This window comes from Zonotrichia albicollis, chromosome 34, assembly GCF_047830755.1.
Source record: "Zonotrichia albicollis isolate bZonAlb1 chromosome 34, bZonAlb1.hap1, whole genome shotgun sequence".
Lineage (NCBI taxonomy): Eukaryota > Metazoa > Chordata > Aves > Passeriformes > Passerellidae > Zonotrichia > Zonotrichia albicollis.
This window is the reverse complement of record NC_133852.1, coordinates 1,440,104-1,464,901: the sequence shown is the minus strand read 5'-3', so window position 1 is coordinate 1,464,901 and position 24,798 is coordinate 1,440,104. Positions and strand designations below refer to the sequence as shown.

Genomic DNA, 24,798 nt, shown 5'->3' with positions numbered 1-24,798 from the left:
ATTCTGGGGGTGTTTTGGGCAGGATTTTGGGGTGTTTTGGGCAGGATTCTGGGGGTGTTTTGGGCAGGGATTTTGGGGTGCTTCAGACAGAATTTTGCGATGTTTTGGGCAGGATTTTGGGGGAATTTTGGGCAGGATTTTGGGACATTTTGGGGGGAATTTTGGGGGTATTTTGCTACCACACACGCCACTCTCAAAACTCTCCACACTGCAAGCCCGCACCGGCGCGTTTCGGGGTCGGTTTTTGGGTATCTCCAGGCAGATTTCGGGGTGTTTCAGGGTCGGTTTTTGGGGTATCTCCAGGCAGATTTCGGGGTGTTTTGGGGTATTTTGGGGGGCTCAGGCGTGCTGGCGGCGCCAGACGATGACGGTGCCCGCGGCGTCGCCCGAGGCCAGCAGGGACTCGTCGCAGTTGAAGGCCACGGCCAGCACGGGCGCCCCGTGGCCCTGCAGGGTGTTCACCGTGGCTCGCGCCGCCCGGCCCACGTCGAAAAAGTGCACGGAGGCGTCCTCGCTGCCCGTCACTGTGCATGGGGACATGGGGACATCGGGGATAACAGGGACACTGGGGACATGGGGACATTGGGGATGGCAGGGACATTGGGGACATTGGGGAATAGCAGGGACATTGGGGACATTGGGGAATAGCAGGGATATTGGGGACATTGGGGACATTGGGACATTGGGGATAGCAGGGACATCGGGGACATTGGGGACAAGGATGTGATCCCATTGACCCCCTCGCTGCCTGTCACTGTGTGGGGACATTGGGACATTGGGGACATTGGGGATAGCAGGGACATCAGGGACACCCAACCGCCCTCCTTGCTGCAGGGACATTGGGGACATCGGGGACATTGGGGACAAGGATGTGATCCCATTGATCCCCCTCACTGCCCGTCACTGTGGGACATTGGGGACATCAGGGATATGGGGATAGCAGGGACATTGGGGATACCCAACCGCCCTCGCTGCCCGTCACTGTGGGGACATTGGGGACATTGGGGACATTGGGGACATTGGGGATAGCAGGGACATTGGGGACAAGGATATGATCCATTGACCCGCTCACTGCCCGTCACTGTGCGTGGGGACATGGGGACATTGGGGACATCAGGGACATTGGGGATATTGGGGACATTGGGGATAGCAGGGACAAGGATGTGATCCTACTGACCCCCTCGCTGCCCATCACTGCATGGGGACATTGGGACATTGGGGATGTCAGGGACATTGGGGACACCCAACCGCCCTCCTCGCTGCCCGTCACTGAGGGGGACATTGGGGACATTGGGGACATCAGGGACATTGGGGACACCCAACCGCCCTCCTTGCTGCCCGTCACTGTGCGTGGGGACATGGGGACATTGGGGACATTGGGGATAGCAGGGATATTGGGGACATTGGGGAATAGCAGGGACATTGGGGACATGGGGGACATTGGGGATAGCAGGGACATTGGGGACATGGGGACATCGGGGACATTGGGGACATCAGGGACAAGGATGTGATCCTACTGACCCCCTCACTGCCCGTCACTGTGTGGGGACACGGGGACATTGGGGATAGCAGGGACATTGGGGACACCCAACTGCTCTCCTCGCTGCCCGTCACTGCAGGGACATCGGGACATTGGGGACATTGGGGACAAGGATGTGATCCCATTGACCCCCTCGCTGCCTGTCACTGTGTGGGGACATTGGGGACATCAGTCTGTCCCAGTCCCTTCCAGTCCATTCCCAGTCTCTCCCAGTCCATTCCCAGTTTGTCCCACTCCCTCCCAGTCCGTCCCAGCCTCTCCCAGTCCGTCCCAGTCTGTCCCAGCGCTCACCCACGCAGGCTCCCAGTCCATTCCCAGTCCGTCCCAGTCCATTCCCAGTTTGTCCCAGTCCCTCCCAGTCCATTCCCATTCCATCCCAGTCCCTCCCAGTCCTTCCCAGTCCGTCCCAGTGCTCACCCACGCAGGCTCCCAGTCCATTCCCAGTCCATTCTCAGTCCCACCCTCTCCCAGTCTGTTCCAGTTCATTCCAGTCCATTCCCAGTCTCTCCCAGTCCTTCCCAGTCCCTCCCAGTCCACTCCCAGCCTCTCCCAGTCCCTCCCAGTCTGTCCCAGCGCTCACCCACGCAGGCTCCCAGTCCATTCCCAGTCCCACCCAGTCCATTCCCAGTTTGTCCCACTCTCTCCCAGTCTCTCCCAGTCTGTCCCAGTTCATTCCAGTCCATTCCCAGTCTGTCCCACTCCCTCCCAGTCCATTCCCAGTCTCTCCCACTCCCTCCCACTCCCTCCCAGTCTCTCCCAGTCCCTCCCAGTCCCTCCCAGTCGGTCCCAGTGCTCACCCACGCAGGCCCCCTGCCGGAAGGACATCAGGGGGCAGAAGCAGCTCCTCAGGGGCTGCTCCCGGTGCCGCGTGGGGAAACTGCGCCGGAGCCGCAGCCCCGGGGCGCCCGAGCCGCCCTCGTCCTCCACCACCCTGGGGAGGCCACAAAGGGCTCAGAAATACCCAAAAATCACCCCAAAATCACCCCGAGCCCCCCTCATTCTTCACCACCCTGTGGGGACCAAAAAGGGGTCAGAAATACTCAAAAATCACCCCAAAAATCCTCCCGAGCCCCCCTCGTCCTCCACCACCCTGGGCAGGGGAAAAATAGAACAGAAATACTCAAAAATCACCCCAAAATCACCCAAAAACTCCCCCAATACCCCCCCATAGCAGAAAAGCAGCAAGAGGTTGGGGCAGGTGTTGACCAGCAGGGATGAGTCTGGTTCACCCCAAATCCCCCCAAATCCCCTCAATCCCCCAAATCCTCCTCAATTCCCCAAATCCTCCAATTCCCCAAATCCTCCAATTCCCCAAATCCCCCAAATTCCCAAATCCTTCAATTCCCCAAATTCCACCAATTCCCCAAATCCCCCCAAATCCCCTCAATTCCCCAAATCCTCCAATTCCCCAAATCCCCCCCAATTCCCCAAATCTTCCTCAATTCCCAAATCCTCCCAATTCCCCAAATTCCCCCAATCCCCCCAAATCCCCCCAATTCCCCAAATCCTCCAATTCCCCAAATCCCCTCAATTCCCCCAATTCCCCAAATCCCCCCAATTCCCCAAATCCTCCAATTCCTCAAGTCCTCCAATTCCCCAAATCCTCTCAATTCCCCAAATCCCCTCAATTCCCCAAATCCCCCCAATTCCCCAAATCCCCTCAATTCCCCAAATCCTCCCCAATTCCCCAAATACCCCCCAATTCCTCCCAATTCCCCAAATCCCCTCAATTCCCCAAATCCCCCCAATTCCCCAAATCCCCCCAATTCTCCAAATCCTCCAATTCCCCAAAGCCCCCCGATGTCCCCAAATCCCCCCAATTCCCCAAAGCCCCCCCAGTGTCCCCAAAGCTCCCTGATGACCCCAATGTCCCCAGGCCCCCAAAGCCCCTCAATTCCCCAAATCCCCCCCAATTCCCCAAATCCTCCAATTCCCCAAATCCCCCCAATTCCCCAAAGCCCCCTGATGTCCTCAATGTCCCCAAGCCCCCCAAATCCCCCCAATTCCCCAAATCCCCCCAAATCCCCCTCAATTCCCCAAATCCCCCCAATTCCCCCCAATTCCCCAAATCCCCCCAGTGTCCCCAAAGCCCCCTGATGTCCCCACCCCAAAGCCCCCTCAAGCCCCCCAAGCCCCCTGCCCGTACCGGAAGAGCAGCAGCCGGTCGGGGCAGGCATTCACCAGCAGGGACGGGTCTGGTTCACCCCAATTCCCCCCAATTCCCAAATCCCCCCAATTCCCCAAATCCCCTCCATGTCCCCAGAGCCCCCCAAGCCCCCTGCCCGCACCGGAAGAGCAGCAGTCGGTCGGGACAGGCGTTCACCAGCAGGGATGGGTCTGGTTCACCCCAAATCCCCCCAATTCCCCAAATCCCCCTGATGTCCCCAAAGCCCCTCCATGTCCCCAAATCCCCCCCAGTGTCCCCAAGCCCCCCAAGCCCCTGCCCGTACCGGAAGAGCAGCAGCCGGTTGGGGCAGGCGTTCACCAGCAGGGACGGGTCTGGTTCACCCCAAATCCCCCCAATTCCCAAATCCCCCTGATGTCCCCAAAGCCCCTCCATGTCCCAAAGCCCCCCAATGTCCCCAAAGCCCCCCCAGTGTCCCCCAAGCCCCCTGCCCGTACCGGAAGAGCAGCAGCCGGTCGGGGCAGGCGTTCACCAGCAGGGACGGGTCTGGTTCACCCCAAATCCCCCAATTCCCCAAATCCCCCCGATGTCCCCAAAGCCCCCCGATGTCCCCAAAGCCCCCCCAATTCCCCAGAGCCCCCCCAGTGTCCCCAGAGCCCCCCCAAGCCCCCCAAGCCCCCTGCCCGTACCGGAAGAGCAGCAGCCGGTCGGGGCAGGCGTTCACCAGCAGGGACGGGTCCGGCGCCTCCCGGCTGGCCCAGGCCCGGGCCGAGAGCGAAGTGATGGAGCCGCCGGCCTGGACCAGCACCCGCGAGGCCTTGGTGAGGCGGCCTGGGGGGCACAGGGGGTGAGACCCCTCCCCAAAACCAACCAGTGCCACCCAGTACAGCCCCAGTGCATCCCAGTGCTGCCCCAGTGCATCCCAGTGCTGCCCAGTGTCCTCTGCACCAGCACCCGCGAGGCCTTGGTGAGGCGGCCTGGGGGGCACAGGGGGTGAGACCCCTCCCCAAACCAACCAGTGCTGCCCAGTGCATCCCAGTGCCCCTGGTACTGCCCCAGTGCTGCCCCAGTGCATCCCAGTACAGCCCCAGTGCCCCCTGGACCAGCACCACCTGCCAGCCTGGGGGGGCACAGGGTGTGAGACCCCTCCCCAAACCAACCAGTACAGCCCCAGTGCCCCTGGTACTGCCCCAGTGCATCCCAGTGCCCCCCCCAGTACTGCCCAGTGTCCCCTGCACCAGTACCAGCGAGGCCTTGGTGAGGCGGCCTGGGGGGGTACAGGGTGTGAGACCCCTCCCCAAACCACCCAGTGCTTCCCAGTGCCCCTGGTACTGCCCCAGTGCATCCCAGTGCCCCCCAGTACTGCCCAGTGTCCCCTGCACCAGCACCAGCGAGGCCTTGGTGAGGCGGCCTGGGGGGGTACAGGGTGTGAGACCCCTCCCCAAAACCACCCAGTGCTTCCCAGTACAGCCCCAGTGGCTCCAGTACCACCCAGTGCCCCCCAGTGCCTGCCAGGACCAGCACTGGCAAAGCATTGGTCAGTCAGCCTGGGGGGGCATGGAGTGAGACCCCTCCCCAAAACCCTCCCAGTGCTCCCCAACACTGCCCAGTACTGCCCCAGTACTGCCCCAGTACCACCCAGTACAGCCCCAGTGCCTCCCAGTCGTTCTGTACCCACCCCCAGTGCCCCCAGTCCCCTCCCAGTCTGGCCCAGTCCATCCCAGTCCCTCTGTACCCACCCCCAATCCCTCCCAGTGCCCCCCAATCCTCTCCCAGTCCCTCCCAGTCTGTCCCAGTTCATCCCAGTGCCTCTGTACCCATCCCCAATCCCATCCCAGTCCCTCTCAATCCTCTCCCAGTCCCTCCCAGTCTGTCCCAGTCCATCCCAGTCCCTCTGTACCCATCCCCAGTTCCCTCCCAGTGCCCCCCAATCTTCTCCCAATCTGTCCCAGTCCCCTCCCAGTCCCTCCCAGTGCCCCCCAATCCCTCCCAGTGCCTCCCAGTCCCCTCCCCATCCCCTCTCAACCCCTCCCAGTCCGTCCCAGTCCCCTCCCAGTTCCCTCCCAGTCCCTCCCAATCCCTCCCAGTCCATCCCAGTCCCTCTGTACCCACACCCAACCCCTCCCAGTGCCCCCCAATCCTCTCCCAGTCCCTCCCAGTCTGTCCCAGTCTGTCCCAGTTCATCCCAGTCCCTCTGTACCCATCCCCAGTCCCTCCCAGTGCCCCCCAATCCCTCCCAGTCTGTCCCAAGTCCATCCCAGTCCCTCTGTACCTACACCCAGTCCCATCCCAGTCCCCTCCCAGGGCTCCCCAATCCCTCCCAGTCCCTCTCAATCCTCTCCCAGTTCCTCCCAATCCCTCCCAATCTGTCCCAGTCCATCCCAGTCCCTCTGTACCCATCCCTAATCCCATCCCAGTCCCTCCCAGTTCCCTCCCAGTCCCTCCAGTGCCCCCCAATCCCTCCCAGTCCCTCCCAGTCCCCTCCCCATCCCCTCTCAACCCCTCTCAGTCCCGTCCCAGTTCCCTCCCAGTCCCCCCCAATCCCTCCCAGTCTGTCCCAGTTCATCCCAGTCCCTCTGTACCCATCCCCAATCCCCTCCCAGTCCCTCCCAGTGCCCCCCAATCCCCTCCCGGTCCCTCCCAGTCTGTCCCAGTTCATCCCAGTGCCTCTGTACCCATCCCTAATCCCATCCCAGTCCCTCCCAGTGCCCCCCAATCCCTCCCAGTCCCTCCCAGTCTGTCCCAGTTCATCCCAGTGCCTCTGTACCCATCCCTAATCCCATCCCAGTCCCTCCCAGTGCCCCCCAATCCCTCCCAGTCCCTCCCAGTCTGTCCCAGTTCATCCCAGTGCCTCTGTACCCATCCCTAATCCCATCCCAGTCCCTCTCAATCCCCTCCCAGTCCCCCCAGCCCGGTACCGGTGCCGGGGTCGCACAGGAACGACGACACCGAGCCCCGATCGTCCCCGGCCCACAGGACCCGCCCGGGGGCGTCGAAGCAAAGGGCGAGGACGCGCCCGGGGAGGCGCCCGGTGCCACCCCGAGCTGCCTTCCCCGTGGAGATGTTCACGACTCGGACCATGTGCCGGGCACTGCCCACCTGGGGGGGCAAAAATGGGGCTGGGGGGCACCCTGGGACCCCCAAACCCATCCTGGGACCCCCAAACCTGCCTGAGACCCCCAAAATCCCCCCCAAAATCCCCCCTAGAGCCGCCTTCCCCGTGGAGATGTTCACGACTCGGACCATGTGCCGGGCACTGCCCACCTGGGGGGCAAAAATGGGGCTGGGGGGGCACCCTGAGACCCTCAAACCCATCCTGAGACCCCCAAAGCCACCCTGAGACCCCCAGAAACCACCCTGAGACCCCCAAAATCCCCCCTAGAGCCGCCTTTCCCGTGGAGGCATTCACAATGCGCACCATGTGCCGGGCACTGCCCACCTGGGGGGGCAAACATGGGGCTGGGGGGGCACCCTGGGACCCCCAAACCCATCCTGAGATCCCCAAACCCATCCTGGGACCCCCAAAATCCCCCCTAGAGCCGCCTTCCCTGTGGGGATGTTCATAACACGGACCATGTGCCGGGCACTGCCCACCTGGGGGGGCAAACATGGGGCTGGGGGACACCCTGGGACCCCCAAACCCATCCTGGGATCCCCAAACCTGCCTGAGACCCCCAAAATCCCCTCCAACTCCCCTCCTAGAGCCGCCTTCCCCATGGGGATGTTCACAAAATGGACCATGTGCTGGGCACTGCCCACCTGGGGGGGCAAAAATGGGGCTGGGGGGCACCCTGAGACCCCCAAACCCATCCTGGGACCCCCAAAGCCATTCTGGGACCCCCAAACCCATCCTGGGACCCCCAAAGCCATTCTGGGACCCTCAAACCCATCCTGAGACCCCCAAAATCCCCCCTAGAGCCGCCTTTCCTGTGGGGATGTTCACAACCTGCACTGTGTGCCGGGCACTGCCCACCTGGGGGGGGCAAAAATGGGGCTGGGGGGCACCCTGAGACCCCCAAAATCCCCCCCAAAACCCACCCTGGGACCCCCAAAATCCCCCCTAGAGCCGTCTGCCCTGTGGGGATGTTCACGACACGGACCATGTGCCGGGCACTGCCCACCTGGGGGGCAAACATGGGGCTGGGGGGCACCCTGGGACCCCCAAACCCATCCTGAGATCCCCAAAATCCCCCCTAGAGCCGCCTTCCCTGTGGGGATGTTCACGACACGGACCATGTGCCGGGCACTGCCCACCTGGGGGGGCAAAAATGGGGATGAGGGAGCACCCTGGGACCCCCAAACCCATCCTGAGATCCCCAAACCCATCCTGGGACCCCCAAACCCATCCTGGGACCCCCAAAATCCCCCCTAGAGCCGACTTCCCCATGGAAATGTTCACAACCTGCACCATGTGCCGGGCACTGCCCACCTCAAAAATGGGGATGAGGGGGCACCCTGGGACCCCCAAAGCCATCCTGAGACCCCCAAACACATCCTGAGACCCTCAAACCTGCCTGAGACCCCCAAAATCCCCCCCAAAACCCAATCTGAGACCCCCAAAACCCCCCCTAGAGCCGCCTTCCCTGTGGGGATGTTCACAACACGGACCATGTGCCAGGCACTGCCCACCTGGGGGGGCAAACATGGGGCTGGGGGGCACCCTGGGACCCCCAAACCCATCCTGAGACCCCCAAAATCCCCCCTAGAGCCGCCTTCCCTGTGGGGATGTTCACAACCTGCACCATGTGCCGGGCACTGCCCACCTGGGGGGCAAACATGGGGCTGGGGGGCACCCTGGGACCCCCAAAACCATCCTGGGACCCCCAAAGCCATTCTGGGACCCCCAAACCCACCCTGGGACCCCCAAAACCTCCCCTAGAGCCGACTTCCCCATGGAAATATTCACAACCTGCACCGTGTGCCGGGCACTGCCCACCTGGGGGGGACACACCTGAACTCAGACCCTCCTGAGACCCCCAAAATCCCCCCCAGAACCCACCCTGAGACCCCCAAAATCCCCCTAGAGCCGTCTTCCCCATGGAAATGTTCACAACCTGCACCATGTGCCGGGCACTGCCCACCTGGGGGGGCAAACATGGGGCTGGGGGACACCCTGGGACCCCCAAAGCCATCCTGAGACCCCCAAAGCCATCCTGGGACCCCCAAACCCATCCTGGGACCCCCAAAATCCCCCCTAGAGCCGCCTTCCCTGTGGGGATGTTCACGACACGGACCATGTGCCGGGCACTGCCCACCTGGGGGGGACACACCTGAACTCAGACCCTCCTGAGACCCCCAAAATCCCCCCCAGAACCCACCCTGAGACCCCCAAACCCCCCTAGAACCGACTTCCCCATGGAGATGTTCACAACCTGCACTGTGTGCCGGGCACTGCCCATGTGGGTGGGGGGCACAAAGGGTCACTCAGAGGGGTTTGGGGGTCTCATGACTGTGGGGTTTTAGGGCAATTTTGGGGTGTTTTAGGATGATTTCAGTATTTCTCTCACCACAGTCAGGTTGTTGTTCAGCGGCTGGAACGCACAGCACAGCAGCGCGGCCCCATCATTGTTGGGTTTGGGGGGGATGTTTGGGGGGGGGTCTCTCAGGACTGTGGCATTTTGGGGTATTTTAGGCCATTTTGGGGTATTTTAGGCCATTTTAGGCTATTTCAGTATTTCTCTCACCACAGTCAGGTTGTTATTCAGCGGCTGGAACGCGCAGCACAGCAGGGCAGGGCTGGGTTTGGGGGTCTCTCAGGGCTCTGGGGTTTCAGGTCAGTTTTGAGGCAGTTTTGGGGTATTTTAGGGTATTTCAGTGTTTTTCTCACCACAGTCAGGTTGTTATTCAGGGCTGGAATGCACAGCACAGCAGTGCAGCCCCATCATTGTTGGGTTTGGAGGGGATGTTTGGGGGTCTCTCAGGGCTCTGGGGTTTCAGGTCAGTTTTGAGGAAGTTTTGAGGCAGTTTTGGGGTATTTTGGGGTATTTTAGGGTATTTCGGGGTTTCTCTCACCACAGTCAGGTTGTTATTCAGCAGCTGGAACGCACAGCACAGCCGGGCAGCCCCATCGTTGTTGGGTTTGGGGGGGATATTTGGGGGTCCCAGGAGGGGCTCTCAGGACTCTGGGGTTTCAGGTCAGTTTTGAGGCAGTTTTGGGGTGGTTTTAGGGTATTTCAGTGTTTCTCTCACCACAGTCAGGTTGTTGTTGAGCGGCTGGAACGCACAGCACAGCAGGGCAGGGCAGGGTTGGGTTTGGGGGGGATGTTTGGGGGGGGTCTCTCAGGGCTGTGACATTTTGGGGTATTTTAGGCCATTTTGGGGTATTTCAGTGTTTCTCTCACCACAGTCAGGTTGTTGTTGAGCGGCTGGAACGCACAGCACAGCAGGGCAGGGCTGGGTTTGGGGGGATGTTTGGGGGTCTCAGGAGGGGCTCTCAGGGCTGTGATGTTTCAGATCAGTTTTGGGGTGGTTTTAGGGTATTTCAGTATTTTTCTCACCACAGTCAGGTTGTTGTTGAGCGGCTGGAATGCACAGCACAGCAGGGCAGGGCTGGGTTTGGGGGGTCTCTCAGGGCTGTGACATTTTGGGGTATTTTGGGCCATTTTGGGGTATTTTAGGCCATTTTAGGGTATTTCAGTGTTTCTCTCACCACAGTCAGGTTGTTGTTCAGGGGCTGGAACGCACAGCACAGCAGGGCAGGGTTGGGTTTGGGGGTCTCTCAGGGCTGTGATGTTTCAGATCAGTTTTGGGGTGGTTTTAGGGTATTTTAGGGTTTCTCTCACCACAGTCAGGTTGTTATTCAGCGGCTGGAATGCACAGCACAGCCCCATCATTGTTGGGTTTGGGGGGATGTTTGGGGGTCCCAGGGGGGTCTCCCAGCACTGGGACATTTTGGGGTGGTTTTAGGGTATTTCAGGGTTTCTCTCACCACAGTCAGGTTGTTATTCAGTGGCTGGAACGCACAGCACAGCAGGGCAGGATTGGGTTTGGGGGGGATGTTTGGGGGTCTCTCAGGGCTCTGGGGTTTCAGATCAGTTTTGAGGCAGTTTTGGGGTATTTTAGGGTATTTCAGTATTTCTCTCACCACAGTCAGGTTGTTGTTCAGCGGCTGGAACGCACAGCACAGCAGGGCAGGATTGGGTTTGGGGGTCTCTCAGGGCTCTGGGGTTTCAGGTCAGTTTTGAGGCAGTTTTGGGGTATTTTAGGGTATTTCAGTATTTCTCTCACCACAGTCAGGTTGTTGTTCAGCGGCTGGAACGCACAGCACAGCAGGGCAGGGCTGGGTTTGGGGGGGGTCTCTCAGGGCTGTGACATTTTGGGGTATTTTGGGCCATTTTGGGGTATTTTAGGGTATTTCAGTATTTCTCTCACCACAGTCAGGTTGTTATTCAGCGGCTGGAACGCACAGCACAGCAGCGCGGCCCCGTCGGGGTCGGGCACGCGGCGGATGCATCGCCCGTCCCCGGGGTCCCAGAGGCGCAGGGTCCCGTCCAGCGAGGTGGACACCAGCACATCGTTGGACAGGGACCAGGCAAAGTCCGAGACGCCGGCGCCGTGGCCGCGGAGGCGCCGCAGCACGGCCGGGGGCCCCGGGGCCAGGCGGCACACGGAGAGCGTCCCGTCCAGCGAGCAGCACGCCAGCAGGTGGCGCTCGTCGTGCGCGAACTGCACCTTCCGCACTGGGGGGGGAAAGGGGGAAAGGTGAGACCCCTCCCCAAAATTATACAGGGGTGGGAGCCCCTCAAAGTCAGGGGAAATCCCCCAACCCATCCAGCAGGTGGCGCTCATCATGGGCAAACTGCACCTTCCGCACTGGGGGGGGGGAAAGGTGAGACCCCTCCCCAAAATTATACAGAGCTGGGAGGCCCTCAAAGTCAGGGGAGACCCCTAGAACGGGGGAAACCCCCTAAATCCATCCAGCAGGTGGCGCTCGTCGTGCGCGAACTGCACCTTCCGCACTGGGGGGGAGAAAGGGGGAAAGGTGAGACCCCTCCCCAAAATTATACAGGGGTGGGAGCTCCCCCAAAGTCAGGGGAGACCCCTAGAACTGGGGGAACCCCCTAAATCCATCCAGCAGGTGGCGCTCGTCGTGCGCGAACTGCACCTTCCGCACTGGGGGGGGGAAAGGGGGAAAAGTGAGACCCCTCCCCAAAATTATACAGGGCCAGGAGCCCCCCAAAGCAGAGCCATCACCCCCAAAGTCAGGGGAGACCCCCAGTCCCATCCAGCAGGTGCTGCCTATTGTGGGCAAACTGCACCTTCCGCACTGGGGGGGGAAAGGGGGACGGGTGAGACCCCTCCCCAAAATTATACAGGGGTGGGAACCCCTCAAAGTCAGGAGAGACCCTTAAACCCACCCACTATGTGCCACTTATGTTGGGCAAACTGCACCTTCCGCACTGGGGGAGTAAAGGGGGAAAGGTGAGACCCCTCCCCAAAATTCTATAGGGTCTATAGAACTGGGGGGAGCCCCCCAACACATCCAGCAGGTGGCGCTCGTCGTGCGCGAACTGCACCTTCCGCACTGGGGGGGGAAAGGGGGATGGGTGAGACCCCTCCCCAAAATTATACAGAGCTGGGAGCCCCCCAAAGTCAGGGGAGACCCCTAGAACTGGGGGAAGCCCCCCAACCCATCCAGCAGGTGGCGCTCGTCGTGCGCGAACTGCACCTTCCGCACTAGGGGGGGGAAAAGGGAGAAAGGTGAGACCCCTCCCCAAAATTATACAGGGCCAGGAACCCCCCAGAGTCAGGAGAGACCCCCCCTCAAAACAAAGGGTTCAGCCTCAGAGCCAGGGGGAGCCCCCCAACCCCTCCAGCAGGTGGTGCTCGTCGTGGGCAAACTGCACCTTCCGCACTGGGCGGGGGAAAGGGGGACGGGTGAGACCCCTCCCCAAAATTCTATAGGGTCTATAGAACTGGGGGGAGCCCCCCAACCCATCCAGCAGGTGGCGCTCGTTGTGGGCAAACTGCACCTTCCGCACTGCGGGGGAGAGAGGGGGACGGGTGAGACCCCTCCCCAAAATTATACAGGGGTGGGAGCCTCTCAAAGTCAGGGGAAATCCCTCAACCCATCCAGCAGGTGGCGCTCGTCGTGCGCGAACTGCACCTTCCGCACTGGGGGGGGGAAAGGGGGAAAGGTGAGACCCCTCCCCAAAATCTCACAGAGCTGGGAGCCCCCCAAAATCAGGGGCAATCCCCTAAAACAAAGGGATCAGCCCCAGAACCAGGGGGAACCCCCAAACTCATCCAGCACATGAATGGGCAAACTGCACCTTCCGCACTGGGGGGGAGAAAGGGGGACGAGTGAGACCCCTCCCCAAAATTATACAGTGGTGGGAGCTCCCCAGAGTCAGGGGAGACCCTTAAACCCACCCACTATGTGCCACTTATGATGGGCAAACTGCACCTTCCGCACTGGGGGGGAGAAAGGGGGACAGGGGAGACCCCTCCCCAAAATTCTATAGGGTCTATAGAACTGGGGGAACCCCCTAAATCCATCCAGCAGGTGGCGCTCGTCGTGGGCGAACTGCACCTTCCACACTGGGTGGGGGAAAGGGGGAAAGGTGAGACCCCTCCTCAAAATTATACAGAGCTGGGAGGCCCTCAAAGTCAGGGGCAATCCCCCAAAACAAAGGGATCAGCCCCAGAACCAGGGGGAACCCCCAAACTCATCCAGCACATGGATGGGCAAACTGCACCTTCCGCACTGGGGGGGGAAAGGGGGAAAGGTGAGACCCCTCCCCAAAATTATACAGAGCTGGGAGCCCCCCAGAGCCAGGGGAGACCCCTAAACCCACCCACTATGTGCCACTTATGATGGGCAAACTGCACTTTCCGCACTGGGGGGGAGAAAGGGGGACAGGTGAGACCCCTCCCCAAAATTCTATAGGGTCTATAGAACTGGGGGGAGACCCCCAACCCATCCAGCAGGTGGCGCTCGTCGTGCGCGAACTGCACCTTCCGCACTGGGGGGGGGAAAGGGGGAAAGGTGAGACCCCTCCTCAAAATTATACAGGGCCAGGAACCCCCCAAAGCAGAGCAATCACCCCCAAAGTCAGGGGAGACCCCCAACCCCATCCAGCAGGTGCTGCCTGTTGTGGGCAAACTGCACCTTCCACACTGGGGAAAAGGACATTAGGGGGTGGGTGAGACCCCTCCCCAAAATCTCACAGAGCTGGGAGCCCCCCCCAAAACAAAGGGATCAGCCCCAGAGCTGGGGAAGCCCCCAGACCCTGCAGGAAACTGAGGCTCCTGCCCTGGGGAGGGACACGGGGGACACCTGAGAGCCCCCAAACAACACCTGAGACCCCCCCAAACAACACCTGAGACCCCTCAGACCACCCCCCCCCCCCCAAGGGACACCTGAGACTCCTCAAACAACACCTGAGACCCCCCCCCAGACCCCCCAAACAACACCTGAGACCCCCAGACCCCCCTGATGCCCCCCAAAGAACACCTGTGACCCCTCAAACAACACCTGAGACCCCTTCAGACCCCTCCCAAGGGACACCTGAGACCCCCCAAACAACACCTGAGACCCCCCAGACCCCCTCAAAGTTTCCCCAGAAACCTCTAAACACCACCTGAGAACCCCCAGACCCCCCTGATGCCCCCCAGGGGACACCTGGGACCCCCAAACACCACCTGAGACCCTCCCAGACCCCCCAAACAACACCTGAGACCCCCAGACCCCCCAAACAACACCTGAGACCCCCCAGACCCCCCCCAGGGGACACCTGGGATCCCCAAACAACACCTGAGACCCCCCCAGACCCCCCAAACAACACCTGAGATCCCCTCAGACGCCCCCCCAAGGGACACCTGAGACCCCCCAAACAACACCTGAGACCCCTTCAGACCCCCCAAACAACACCTGAGACCCCCCCAGACCCCCTCAGATGACACCTGAGCCCCCCCCGGTTACCGGCGCTGTCCAGGTGCTGGTCGAACACGTGGAACACCCCGGCGAAGGCGTAATTCTCACTCAGGGTGGTGTCCCCGGCCATGGCCCGGCTGGCCTCGGCCAGGGGGGTGGGCACCACCCCGGGGGGGCTGCGGGAGGGGGGGGGCAGCGTGAGACCCCTCCCCAAATCGAGCGGGATCCACCTGGAACCCCCTGAGCCCAACCCGGCACCCCCCCGTTCACTGGAATGGTTTGGTCCAGGGGAATAGGGGCATCCAAAGAGGGGGGGGAGGTGGGGGAATGTGAGACCCCGCCACTCCAGGTATCGAATGGCGCCCTCCAAATCCCGCCATCCTCCACAATGGTTTTGCCCACAGGTGTACACCCACCCCCAAAAGCATAAGGGGAGGGGGAGATACCTTGAGACCCCCCCCCCAAAAAACATCGAGACCCCTCCCAAAAGATGCCACAACCCCCTGAGACCCCTCCCCAACACCTCCAGGATCCTGAGACCCTCCCCAGGTACCCCCTGAACCCCCCCCCCTCAGGTATTGACTGGCACCCTCCAACCCCCCCATCCTCCACAATGGTTTCGCCCACAGGTGTGCAGAGACTCCCCCAAAAACATCGGGACCCCCCCCCAAAAAAAACGCCCAAAGTCCCCCCAAAATCTCCCCAAAATATCCCCAAACCCTCCTGGGACCCTCCCCAAAATGACTCCCCAGAACCGTGAGAGCCCCCAAAAACCTCTAAGATACCCCCAAAATCCCCCAAAATACCCCCAAAATCCCCAGGACCCCCTCCCCAAAATGACTCCCCACCACCCTGAGACCCCCAGAAACCCCAAAAATCCCCCCAAAATCCACCCAAAATCCCCCAAAATATCCCCAAAATCCCCAGGACCCCCTCCCCAAAATTACTCCCCACCACCCTGAGACCCCCAAAAACCCCTAAAATCCCCCCAAAATCCCCAGGACCCCCTCCTCAATCCCCTCAGGAGCCCAAGACCTCCCCCAGACCCCAAAACCACCCAGGACCACCCCCCAAAATGACTCCCCACCACCCTGAAACCCCCAAAAATCCCCAAAAAACGCTCAAAATACCCCGAAAAAAAAACCAAAATCCCCCTGGGACCCCTCCCCAATTTCCCCCCCGGGGGTCTCACCGCTCATCAGGGCCCCCCCGCAGCCCCCCCGGGCCGGAGCTGCGGCTCAGGGAGCGCCGGTGGCCCCGGGACCCCCGCGGGTCCTCCTCGAAATCCTGGGGAGGGGGAGAAGGGTTGGGACCCCCGAATTGGGGAGGGAAAGGGTTGGGACCCCTGAATTGGGGAGGGGGAGAAGGGTTGGGACCCCAAAATTGGGGGGAGCAACGAAAATTGGGATAGGAAACCCAAAATTGGGGTGGGGTCCCCTCAAATCTCCCCAAAATTGGTGCTGGGACTCCCTGACCCCCCCCCCGAAAGAGTTTTGGGATGGTCCAGCACCCCCCAGGTGTGTCCTGAACCCCCCAGTTGTGCCCAGGAGTGCCCAGAGGTATTCAGGAATGCCCAGATGTATCCCAGGTGTGCCCAGGTGTGCCCAGGTGTGTCCAGGTGTACCTCACATGTGCCCAGGTGTGCCCCAGGCGTGCCCAGGCGTGCCCAGGTGTGCCCCAGGTGTGCCCCAGGTGTGCCCACAGGTATTCAGGAATGCCTAGATGTATCCCAGGTGTGCCCAGGTGTCTCTCAGGTGTACCCCAAACCCTCCCAGGTGTGCCCAGGTGTATCATACATGTACCCAGCTGTACCCAGGTGTATCATACACGTGCCCAGGTGTACCCAGGTGTACCCAGGTGTACCCCAAACCCCCCCAGGTACCTCCATGCGGTCCAGCGTGGTGCGGCTGGCCCGCAGGGCGCTGCAGCAGCTGCCCCAGGTGTGCCCAGGTGTATCATACATGTACACAGCTGTACCCAGGTGTGCCCAGGTATATCATACATGTACCCTAGCTGTACCCCAGGTGTACCCAGGTGTGCCCAGGTGTATCATACATGTACCCAGCTGTACCCAGGTATACCCCAGGTGTGCCCAGGTGTGCCCAGGTGTGCCATACATGTACCCAAATGTATCCAGGTGTGCCCAGGTGTATCATACATGTACCCAGGTGTGCCCAGGTGTATCCCAGGTACCTCCATGCGGTCCAGCGTGGTGTGGCTGGCCTGCAGGGCGCTGTGGCACCTGCCCAGGTGTGCCCAGGTGTATCATACATGTGCCCAGGTGTATCATCCATGTACCCAGCTGTACCCAGGTGTACCCCAAACCCCCCCAGGTGTGCCCAGGTGCCCCCAGGTGTATCCCAGGTACCTCCATGCGGTCCAGCGTGGTGCGGCTGGCCCTGAGGGCGCTGCGGCAGCTGCCCCAGGTGTGCCCAGGTGTGCCCAGGTGTCTCTCAGGTGTATCATACATGTACCCAGCTGTACCCAGGTGTACCCAGGTGTACCCCAGCTATACCCAGCTGTACCCAGGTGTATCATACACATGCCCAGGTGTACCCAGGTGTATCATACATGTACCCTAGCTGTACCCAGGTGTACCCCAGGTGTACCCAGGTGTGCCCCAGGTGTGCCCAGGTGTATCATACATGTACCCAGGTGTACCCAGCTGTACCCAGGTGTGCCCAGGTGTATCATACATGTACCCAGCTGTACCCCAGGTGCCCCCAGGTATATCCTACATGTACCCAGCTGTACCCAGCTGTACCCAGGTGTGCCCAGGTGTACCCCAGGTGTAGCCCAGGTACCTCCATGCGGTCCAGCGTGGTGCGGCTGGCCCTGAGGGCGCTGCGGCAGCTGCCCAGGTGTGCCCAGGTGTATCATACATGTACCCAGCTGTACCCAGGTGTACCCAGGTGTACCCCAAACCGTCCCAGGTGTGCCATACATGTACCCAAATGTATCCAGGTGTGCCCAGGTGAATCATACATGTACCCAGCTGTACCCAGGTGTACCCAGGTGTACCCAGGTGTATCATACATGTGCCCAGGTGTACCCAGCTGTACCCAGCTGTGCCCAGGTGTGCCCAGGTGTGCCCAGGTGTATCATACATGTACCCAGCTGTACCCAGCTGTACCCAGGTGTACCCAGGTGTGCCCAGGTGTACCATACATGTACCCAGCTGTACCCAGGTGTCCCCAGGTGTATCATACATGTACCCAGCTGTACCCAGGTGTGCCCAGGTGTATCATACATGTACCCAGGTGTGCCCAGGTGTACCCAGGTGTGCCCAGGTGTATCATACATGTACCCAGGTGTGCCAGGTGTATCATACATGTACCCAGCTGTACCCCAGGTGTGCCCAGGTGTATCATACATGTACCCAGGTGTGCCCAGGTGTGCCCAGGTGTATCCCAGGTACCTCCATGCGGTCCAGCGTGGTGCGGCTGGCCCTGAGGGCGCTGCGGCAGCTGCCCAGGTGTGCCCAGGTGTATCTCAGGTGTACCCCAAACCCTCCCAGGTGTGCCCAGGTGTGCCCAGGTGTACCCCAGCTATACCCAGGTGTACCCAGGTGCCCCCAGGTGTGCCCAGGTACCTCCATGCGGTCCAGCGTGGTGCGGCTGGCCCTGAGGGCGCTGCGGCAGCTGCCCAGGTGTGCCCAGGTGTATCATACATGCACCCAGCTGTACCCAGCTGTACCCAGGTGCCCCCAGCTGTACCCAGGTGTATCATACACATGCCCAGGTGTACCCAGGTGTGCCCAGGTGTATCATACATGTACCCTAGCTGTACCCAGGTGTACCCCAGGTGTGCCCAGGTGTGCCCAGGTGTCTCTCAGGTGTACCCCAAACCCTCCCAGGTGTGCCCAGGTGTATCATACATGTACCCAGGTGTGCCCAGGTGTATCCCAGGTACCTCCATGCGGTCCAGTGTGGTGCGGCTGGCCCTGAGGGCGCTGCGGCAGCTGCCCCAGGTGTGCCCAGGTGTATCTCAGGTGTACCCCAAACCCTCCCAGGTGCCCCCAGGTGTGCCCAGGTACCTCCATACGGTCCAGCGTGGTGCGGCTGGCCCTGAGGGCGCTGCGGCAGCTGCCCAGGTGTGCCCAGGTGTACCCCAGCTGTACCCAGGTGCCCCCAGCTGTACCCAGGTGTATCATATACATGCCCAGGTGTACCCCAGGTGTGCCCAGGTACCTCCATGCGGTCCAGCGTGGTGCGGCTGGCCCTGAGGGCGCTGCGGCAGCTGCCCAGGTGTGCCCAGGTGTATCATACATGTACCCTAGCTGTACCCAGGTGTACCCAGGTGTACCCAGGTGTACCCCAGGTGTATCCAGGTGTGCCCAGGTGTACCATACATGTACCCAGCTGTACCCAGGTGTACCCCAGGTGTGCCCAGGTGCCCCCAGGTGTATCCCAGGTACCTCCATGCGGTCCAGCGTGGTGCGGCTGGCCCTGAGGGCGCTGCGGCAGCTGCCCGCCTCGGACAGGGCGCCGTAGCGCTGCGCCAGGAGCCGCGCCCGCAGCCGCAGGTACCAGCGCCGCGCCTCGCCCGCCAGGTGCCCGCCCTGCGCCCGCTCCCGCAGCAGCTGCGAGCGCCGGCGCACGTACTGCGTGCGGAACTGCGGCAGCTGCGGCGTGCGGTACGCCGCGTACCTGCACAGGTGAGACAGGGGAGAGAAACAGGTGAGAAATGGGGTTAAATTCTACACAAAACCAGAAAAATTCCACCCAAAACCAGACCCAGGTGTGCGGAACTGCGGCAGCTGCGGCGTGCGGTAACGCCGCGTACCTGCACAGGTGAGACACAGGTGAGAGACAGGTGAGAAATGGGGTTAAATTCTACCCAAAACCAGAGAAATTCCACCCAAAACCAGACCCAGGTGTGCGGAACTGAGGCAGCTGCAATGTGCGGTAACGCCGCGTACCTGCACAGGTGAGATACAGAAGAGATACAGGAGAGAAATGGGTTAATTCTACACAAAACCAGAAAAATTCCACCCAAAACCAGAGAAATTCCACCTAAAACCAGACCCAGGTGTGTGGAACTGAGGCAGCTGCAATGTGCGGTAACGCCGCGTACCTGCACAGGTGAGACATGGGGGAGAGATACAGGTGAGAAATGGGGTTAAATTCTACACAAAACCAGAGAAATTCCACCTAAAACCAGACCCAGGTGTGCGGAACTGCGGCAGCTGCGGCGTGCGGTACGCCGCGTACCTGCACAGGTGAGATACAGGTAAAAAAAAGCATTAAATTCTACACAAAACTAGAGAAATTCTACACAAAACCAGAAAAATTCCACCTAAAACCAGACCCAGGTGTGTGGAACTGAGGCAGCTGCAGCGTGCGGTAACGCCGCGTACCTGCACAGGTGAGACAGGGGAGAGACAGGTGAGAGACAGGTGAGAGAAATTCCACCCAAAACCAGAGAAATTGTACTCAAAACCAGAGAAATTCCACCTAAAACCAGACCCAGGTGTGCGGAACTGAGGCAGCTGTGGTGTGCGGTACGCCGCGTACCTGCACAGGTGAGACACAGGTGAGATACAGGTGAGATACAGGGTTAGGGTAAAAAAAGGGGTTAAATTCTACACAAAACCAGAGAAATTGTACTCAAAACCAGAGAAATTCCATCTAAAACCAGACCCAGGTGTGTGGAATTGCGGCAGCTGCGGCGTGCGGTAACGCCGTGTACCTGCACAGGTGAGACAGGTGAGAGAAGATATCAGTGAGGAAAGGGGTTAATTCTACACAAAACCAGAAAAATTCCACCCAAAACCAGAGAAATTGTACTCAAAACCAGAGAAATTCCACCTAAAACCAGACACAGCAGCTGCGGCGTGCGGTACGCTGTGTACCTGCACAGGTGAGACAGGTGAGAAACGGGTGACAGACAAGTGACAGACAGGTGAGAAAAGGGGTTAAATTCTACACAAAACCAGAGAAATTCCATTCAAAACCAGAGAAATTCCACCCAAAACCAGACCCAGGTGTGTGGAATTGCGGCAGCTGCAATGTGCGGTACGCCGCGTACCTGCACAGGTGAGACAGGGGAGAAATGGGGTTAATTCTACACAAAACCAGAGAAATTCCACCCAAAACCAGTGAAATTGTACTCAAAACCAGAGAAATTCCACCCAAAACCAGACCCAGGTGTGCGGAACTGCGGCAGCTGCGGCGTGCGGTAACGCTGCGTACCTGCACAGGTGAGACACAGGGGAGAAATGGGGTTAATTCTACACAAAACCAGAGAAATTCCCCTAAAAAATTCACCTAAAACCAGACCCAGGTGTGCAGAACTGCGGCAGCTGCGGCGTGCGGTAACGCCGCGTATCTGCACAGGTGAGACACGGGGGAGAAATGGGGTTAAATTCTACACAAAACCAGAGAAATTCTACACAAAACCAGAGAAATTCCACCCAAAACCAGACCCAGGTGTGCAGAACTGAGGCAGCTGTGGCGTGCGGTAACGCCGTGTACCTGCACAGGTGAGACAGGTAAGAAATGGGGTTAATTCTGCACAAAACCAGAGAAATTCCACCCAAAACCAGAGAAATTCCACCTAAAACCAGACCCAGCAGCTGCGGCGTGCGGTACGTCGTGTACCTGCACAGGTGAGACAGGTAAGAAATAGGGTTAATTCTGCACAAAACCAGAAAAATTCTACCCAAAAACAGGCCCAGGTGTGCAGAACTGTGTCACCTGCATGGTGTAGTATGCAGTGCACTTGCACGGATGAGATACAGGTGAGAGACAGGTAAAATACCAATGAGAAATGGGATTAATTCTACACAAAACCAGAAAAACTCCACACAAAACCAGAGAAATTCCACCCAAAACCAGACCCAGGTGTGCAGAACTGAGGCAGCTGCGGCGTGTGGTACGCCGTGTACCTGCACAGGTGAGACAGGGGAGAGACAGGTGAGAAATGGGGTTAAATTCTACACAAAACCAGAAAAATTCCACCCAAAACCAGGGAAATTCACCCAAAACCAGAGAAATTCCACCTAAACCAGACCCAGGTGTGCGGAACTGCGGCAGCTGCGGCGTGCGGTACGCCGCGTACCTGCACAGGTGAGAAAGGTAAGAAATGGGGTTAATTCTATCCAAAACCAGAGAGATTCTACACAAAACCAGAGAAATTCCACCCAAAACCAGACCCAGGTGTGTGGAATTGCGGTAGCTGCAGCGTGCGGTAACGCCGCGTACCTGCACAGTGAGACACAGGGAGAAATGGGGTTAATTCTGCACAAAACCAGAGAAATCCACCCAAAACCAGAGAAATTGTACTCAAAACCAGAGAAATTCCACCTAAAACCAGACCCAGGTGTGCGGAACTGCGGCAGCTGCAGCGTGCGGTACGCCGCGTACCTGCACAGGTGAGATAGAGGGGAGAAATGGGGTAATTCTATCCAAAACCAGAGAAATTCCACCCAAAACTAGACCCAGGTGTGCAGAACTGCATCACCTGCATGGTGTAGTATGCAGTGCACCTGCACACATGAGATACAGGTGAGAGACAGGTGAAATACCAATGAGAAATGGATTAATTCTACACAAAACCAGAGAAAATCCACCCAAAAATGGACCCAGAGATGTAGAGCTCGGGAACCTGCATGGTACAATACACAGGTGAGACACAGGTGAGACACAAGTGAGACACGGTGAGAAATGGGGTTAATTCTATCCAAAACCAGGGAAATTCTACTCAAAACAAGACACATTTCACCCAAAAATGGGCCCAGGTGTGATAACTCCACCCAAAACGGCCCAGGTATCACAATCCCCCAAAAAGATGCCCCAAATACCCAAAATCTCCAAATTTCCGCATCCACGTAGGAGCATCTCTCCCTTTAACAGCACTAGGTGCCGGATTCCCCTCAAACAGCCCAGATAAGAACATCCCCCCCTCATAAAATCGCCCAGGTATCCAAAATCCTCCCCAAAAAAATCCCCCTGAGCTCACCGCGCGTCCACGGCGAGCACCTGCTGCACACGGCGGCCATGGCGCCGCGGCCGCCGCGGGGGGACCCTGCCGAGGGAACAACGGCGTGAGCTGAGGGAAAAATGGGGGGGAAATGGGGAAAAAAGGGAAGCGGGGCGGCCCTACCTGCGCGTCCCGCTCCACCTCCGCCTCAGGAGCTCCGCGGCGCCGGGGCTGGGCCGGGGGAGCGCGGCTGGGCCGGACCGGAAGTTGCCGCGGCGCCGCCTCACGCCCAAATGGCGGCGCGCATCGCCCAGGAGACGGAGGGGCGGTGAGAGGGGGCGTGGTCGTTTAGGTGATTGGTTGGTTTTGAGAATTGGGGCGTGGGTTTTGTCTCGCCTGTAATTCCCGCCTTCCAGAAGCGCACGCTGATTGGGTGAGCGCGCAAAATGGGCGTGGTAAAGGCGTCTCTTTATGGTCATTGTATTCCAGAGCGCCCCAGGATTGGCCGCTCCGCCCGGCGTCTCTCTTCTGCCCCGGGTCCTCCCGCCCGCCGAAATTGCGACAACACAATGGGGCGGGCACGACACTTTACAGCAGCGGGTCGGGGTCCCGGGACGTTCCCCGAGGGAGTTTTAGGGTGACCCCGGTGGGGTCCCGGGCCTCCGAGGCGTCTCCGTGAGCGCCGAATCCCCCCCACGCCCTCCTTTGTGCGCACCACGGCGCTGCTCGGAGCGCGCCTCGCTAAACGGCGGCTTGTACGACAGTGTGAGGGGCGTGCGGCGCGCTTTACGGCAGCGCGGCGGGGGCAGCGGGGCCGGGGGGGATTTTGGGGGGTCCCGGGGGGGCTTTGGGGTCCGGAGGGTCCCGGGGGGGGCCGGGGGCCGGTGCCCCCCCCGAGGATGCCGCTGGCCGTGCAATGGCCGTTCCCCACGGAGCCGTCGCGGCGCTGGGCCCTGGCGAGCCGCGTGGTCACGGGCCTGGTGGGCACCTACAGCTGCGTGTGGACCCGTGAGTGACCCCCCTAAAATCTGAGAGACCCCTCTCAAATCCCGATTCTGAGGGGAGACACCCCCCCAAAATCCGGGGTCTGAGGGAAAGACCCCCCCCAAAATCCCGGTTCTGAGGGAAAGATCCCCCCTAAATCCCCGTTCTGAGGGGAGACCCCCCAAATTCCGTTTCTGAAGGGAAACCACCCAAAATCCCGATTCTGAGGGGAAAGACCCCCCCCCCTTCCAAAATCCCGGTTCTGAAGGAAGACCCCCCCAAAATTCTCGTTCTGAGGGGAGACACCCCCCCAAAATCCCGGGTCTGAAGGAAAGACCCCCCCCCAAATCATCGTTCTGAGGGAGACCCCCCCCCCAAATTCCGTTTCTGAAGGGAAGCCACCCAAAATCCCGATTCTGAAGGAAAGACCCCCCCAAATCCCGGTTCTGAGGGGAGATCCCCCAAAATCCCACCTGGACTCCCCTCGTCACCCCCAGACCCGCCAGGCCACCCTGGCCCAATTGGGGGGGGTCCCGTCCCTTTATTTTTTCAAGACCCCCCCCACCTTCCCAGTAGGTTTGGGACCCTCCAAATCCTTTCAAATCCTCGGGACCCTTCCCCAAATATATTTGGGACCCCCCCTCAACACCCTCCAAACCCTCCCACGACCCTCAAACCCCTCTGGACCCCCCAAAATCCTTCAGACCCCCCCAAAACCCCCCAAATTCCTCCTCCAACTCGTTTAGAACCCCTTGAGGACCCTCCTAATCCCCTTAAACCTCCTCGAGGACCCTCAGACCCCCCCAAAAACCCCCAAATTTCTCTTCCAACCCCTTTGGGGACCCTCCCAATGCCCCAAAGCCCCCCGGGACCCCTCCCCAGGGTACCTGAACCGGCTGCGGGTCCACAACGCCGAGGTGCTGCACGAGCTGGTGGAGAGGAGGGGTCCGGGACCCCCCTGCTGACCCTGTCCAACCACGCCTCCTGCATGGACGACCCCCACCTCTGGGGTACCTGGGGGGGGTCCTGGAGGGGCTGTGGGGGGTTTGGGGGGGTTTTAAAGGGGTCTGAGGGGTCCCAGGGGGGTCCTGAAGGGTCTTTGGGGGGGTCTGGAGGATTTTGGGGGGGTCCCAGGGTGTTCTAAAGGGGTTGGAGGAGGAATCTGGGGGTCCTGAAGGGGTTTGGGGGGTCCCAGGGGGGTCCTGAAGGTTTTGGTGGGGTCTCAGGGTGGTCTGGAGGGTCCTAAAGGGGATGGGGGGGGGCATTGGGGAGGGGTCTGAAGGGTTTGGGGGGGGTCCTCGAGGGGTCTGGATTATTTTGGGGGGGTCCTGGGGGGTCCTAAAGGGATTG

General features: G+C 60.1%; 1 protein-coding gene across 3 annotated transcripts; it reads right to left on the bottom strand.

Annotated features, from left to right (window-relative positions):
• Window positions 1–209: 209 nt before the first annotated feature.
• WDR13 (WD repeat domain 13) lies at window positions 210–22,958 on the bottom strand. Of its 3 annotated transcripts, XM_074531128.1 has the most exons (11): window positions 22,648–22,958; window positions 22,504–22,569; window positions 18,959–19,190; window positions 15,734–15,828; window positions 14,590–14,717; window positions 13,497–13,504; window positions 11,037–11,336; window positions 6,584–6,764; window positions 4,355–4,496; window positions 2,338–2,471; window positions 210–524 (listed from the first exon to the last, which is right to left on the bottom strand). In XM_074531128.1, the coding sequence occupies exons 1-11, from the start codon at window positions 22,941–22,943 to the stop codon at window positions 340–342; spliced, it is 1,767 nt and encodes a 588-aa protein (XP_074387229.1). In that variant the 5' UTR covers window positions 22,944–22,958; the 3' UTR covers window positions 210–339. The 3 variants fall into 3 exon arrangements, with proteins under 3 accessions (XP_074387229.1, XP_074387228.1, XP_074387230.1); XM_074531127.1 differs by lacking the exon at window positions 13,497–13,504 and having other exon boundaries at window positions 11,037–11,344; XM_074531129.1 differs by lacking the exons at window positions 13,497–13,504; window positions 22,504–22,569 and having other exon boundaries at window positions 11,037–11,344.
• Between the last annotated feature and the right edge of the window lie 1,840 nt (window positions 22,959–24,798).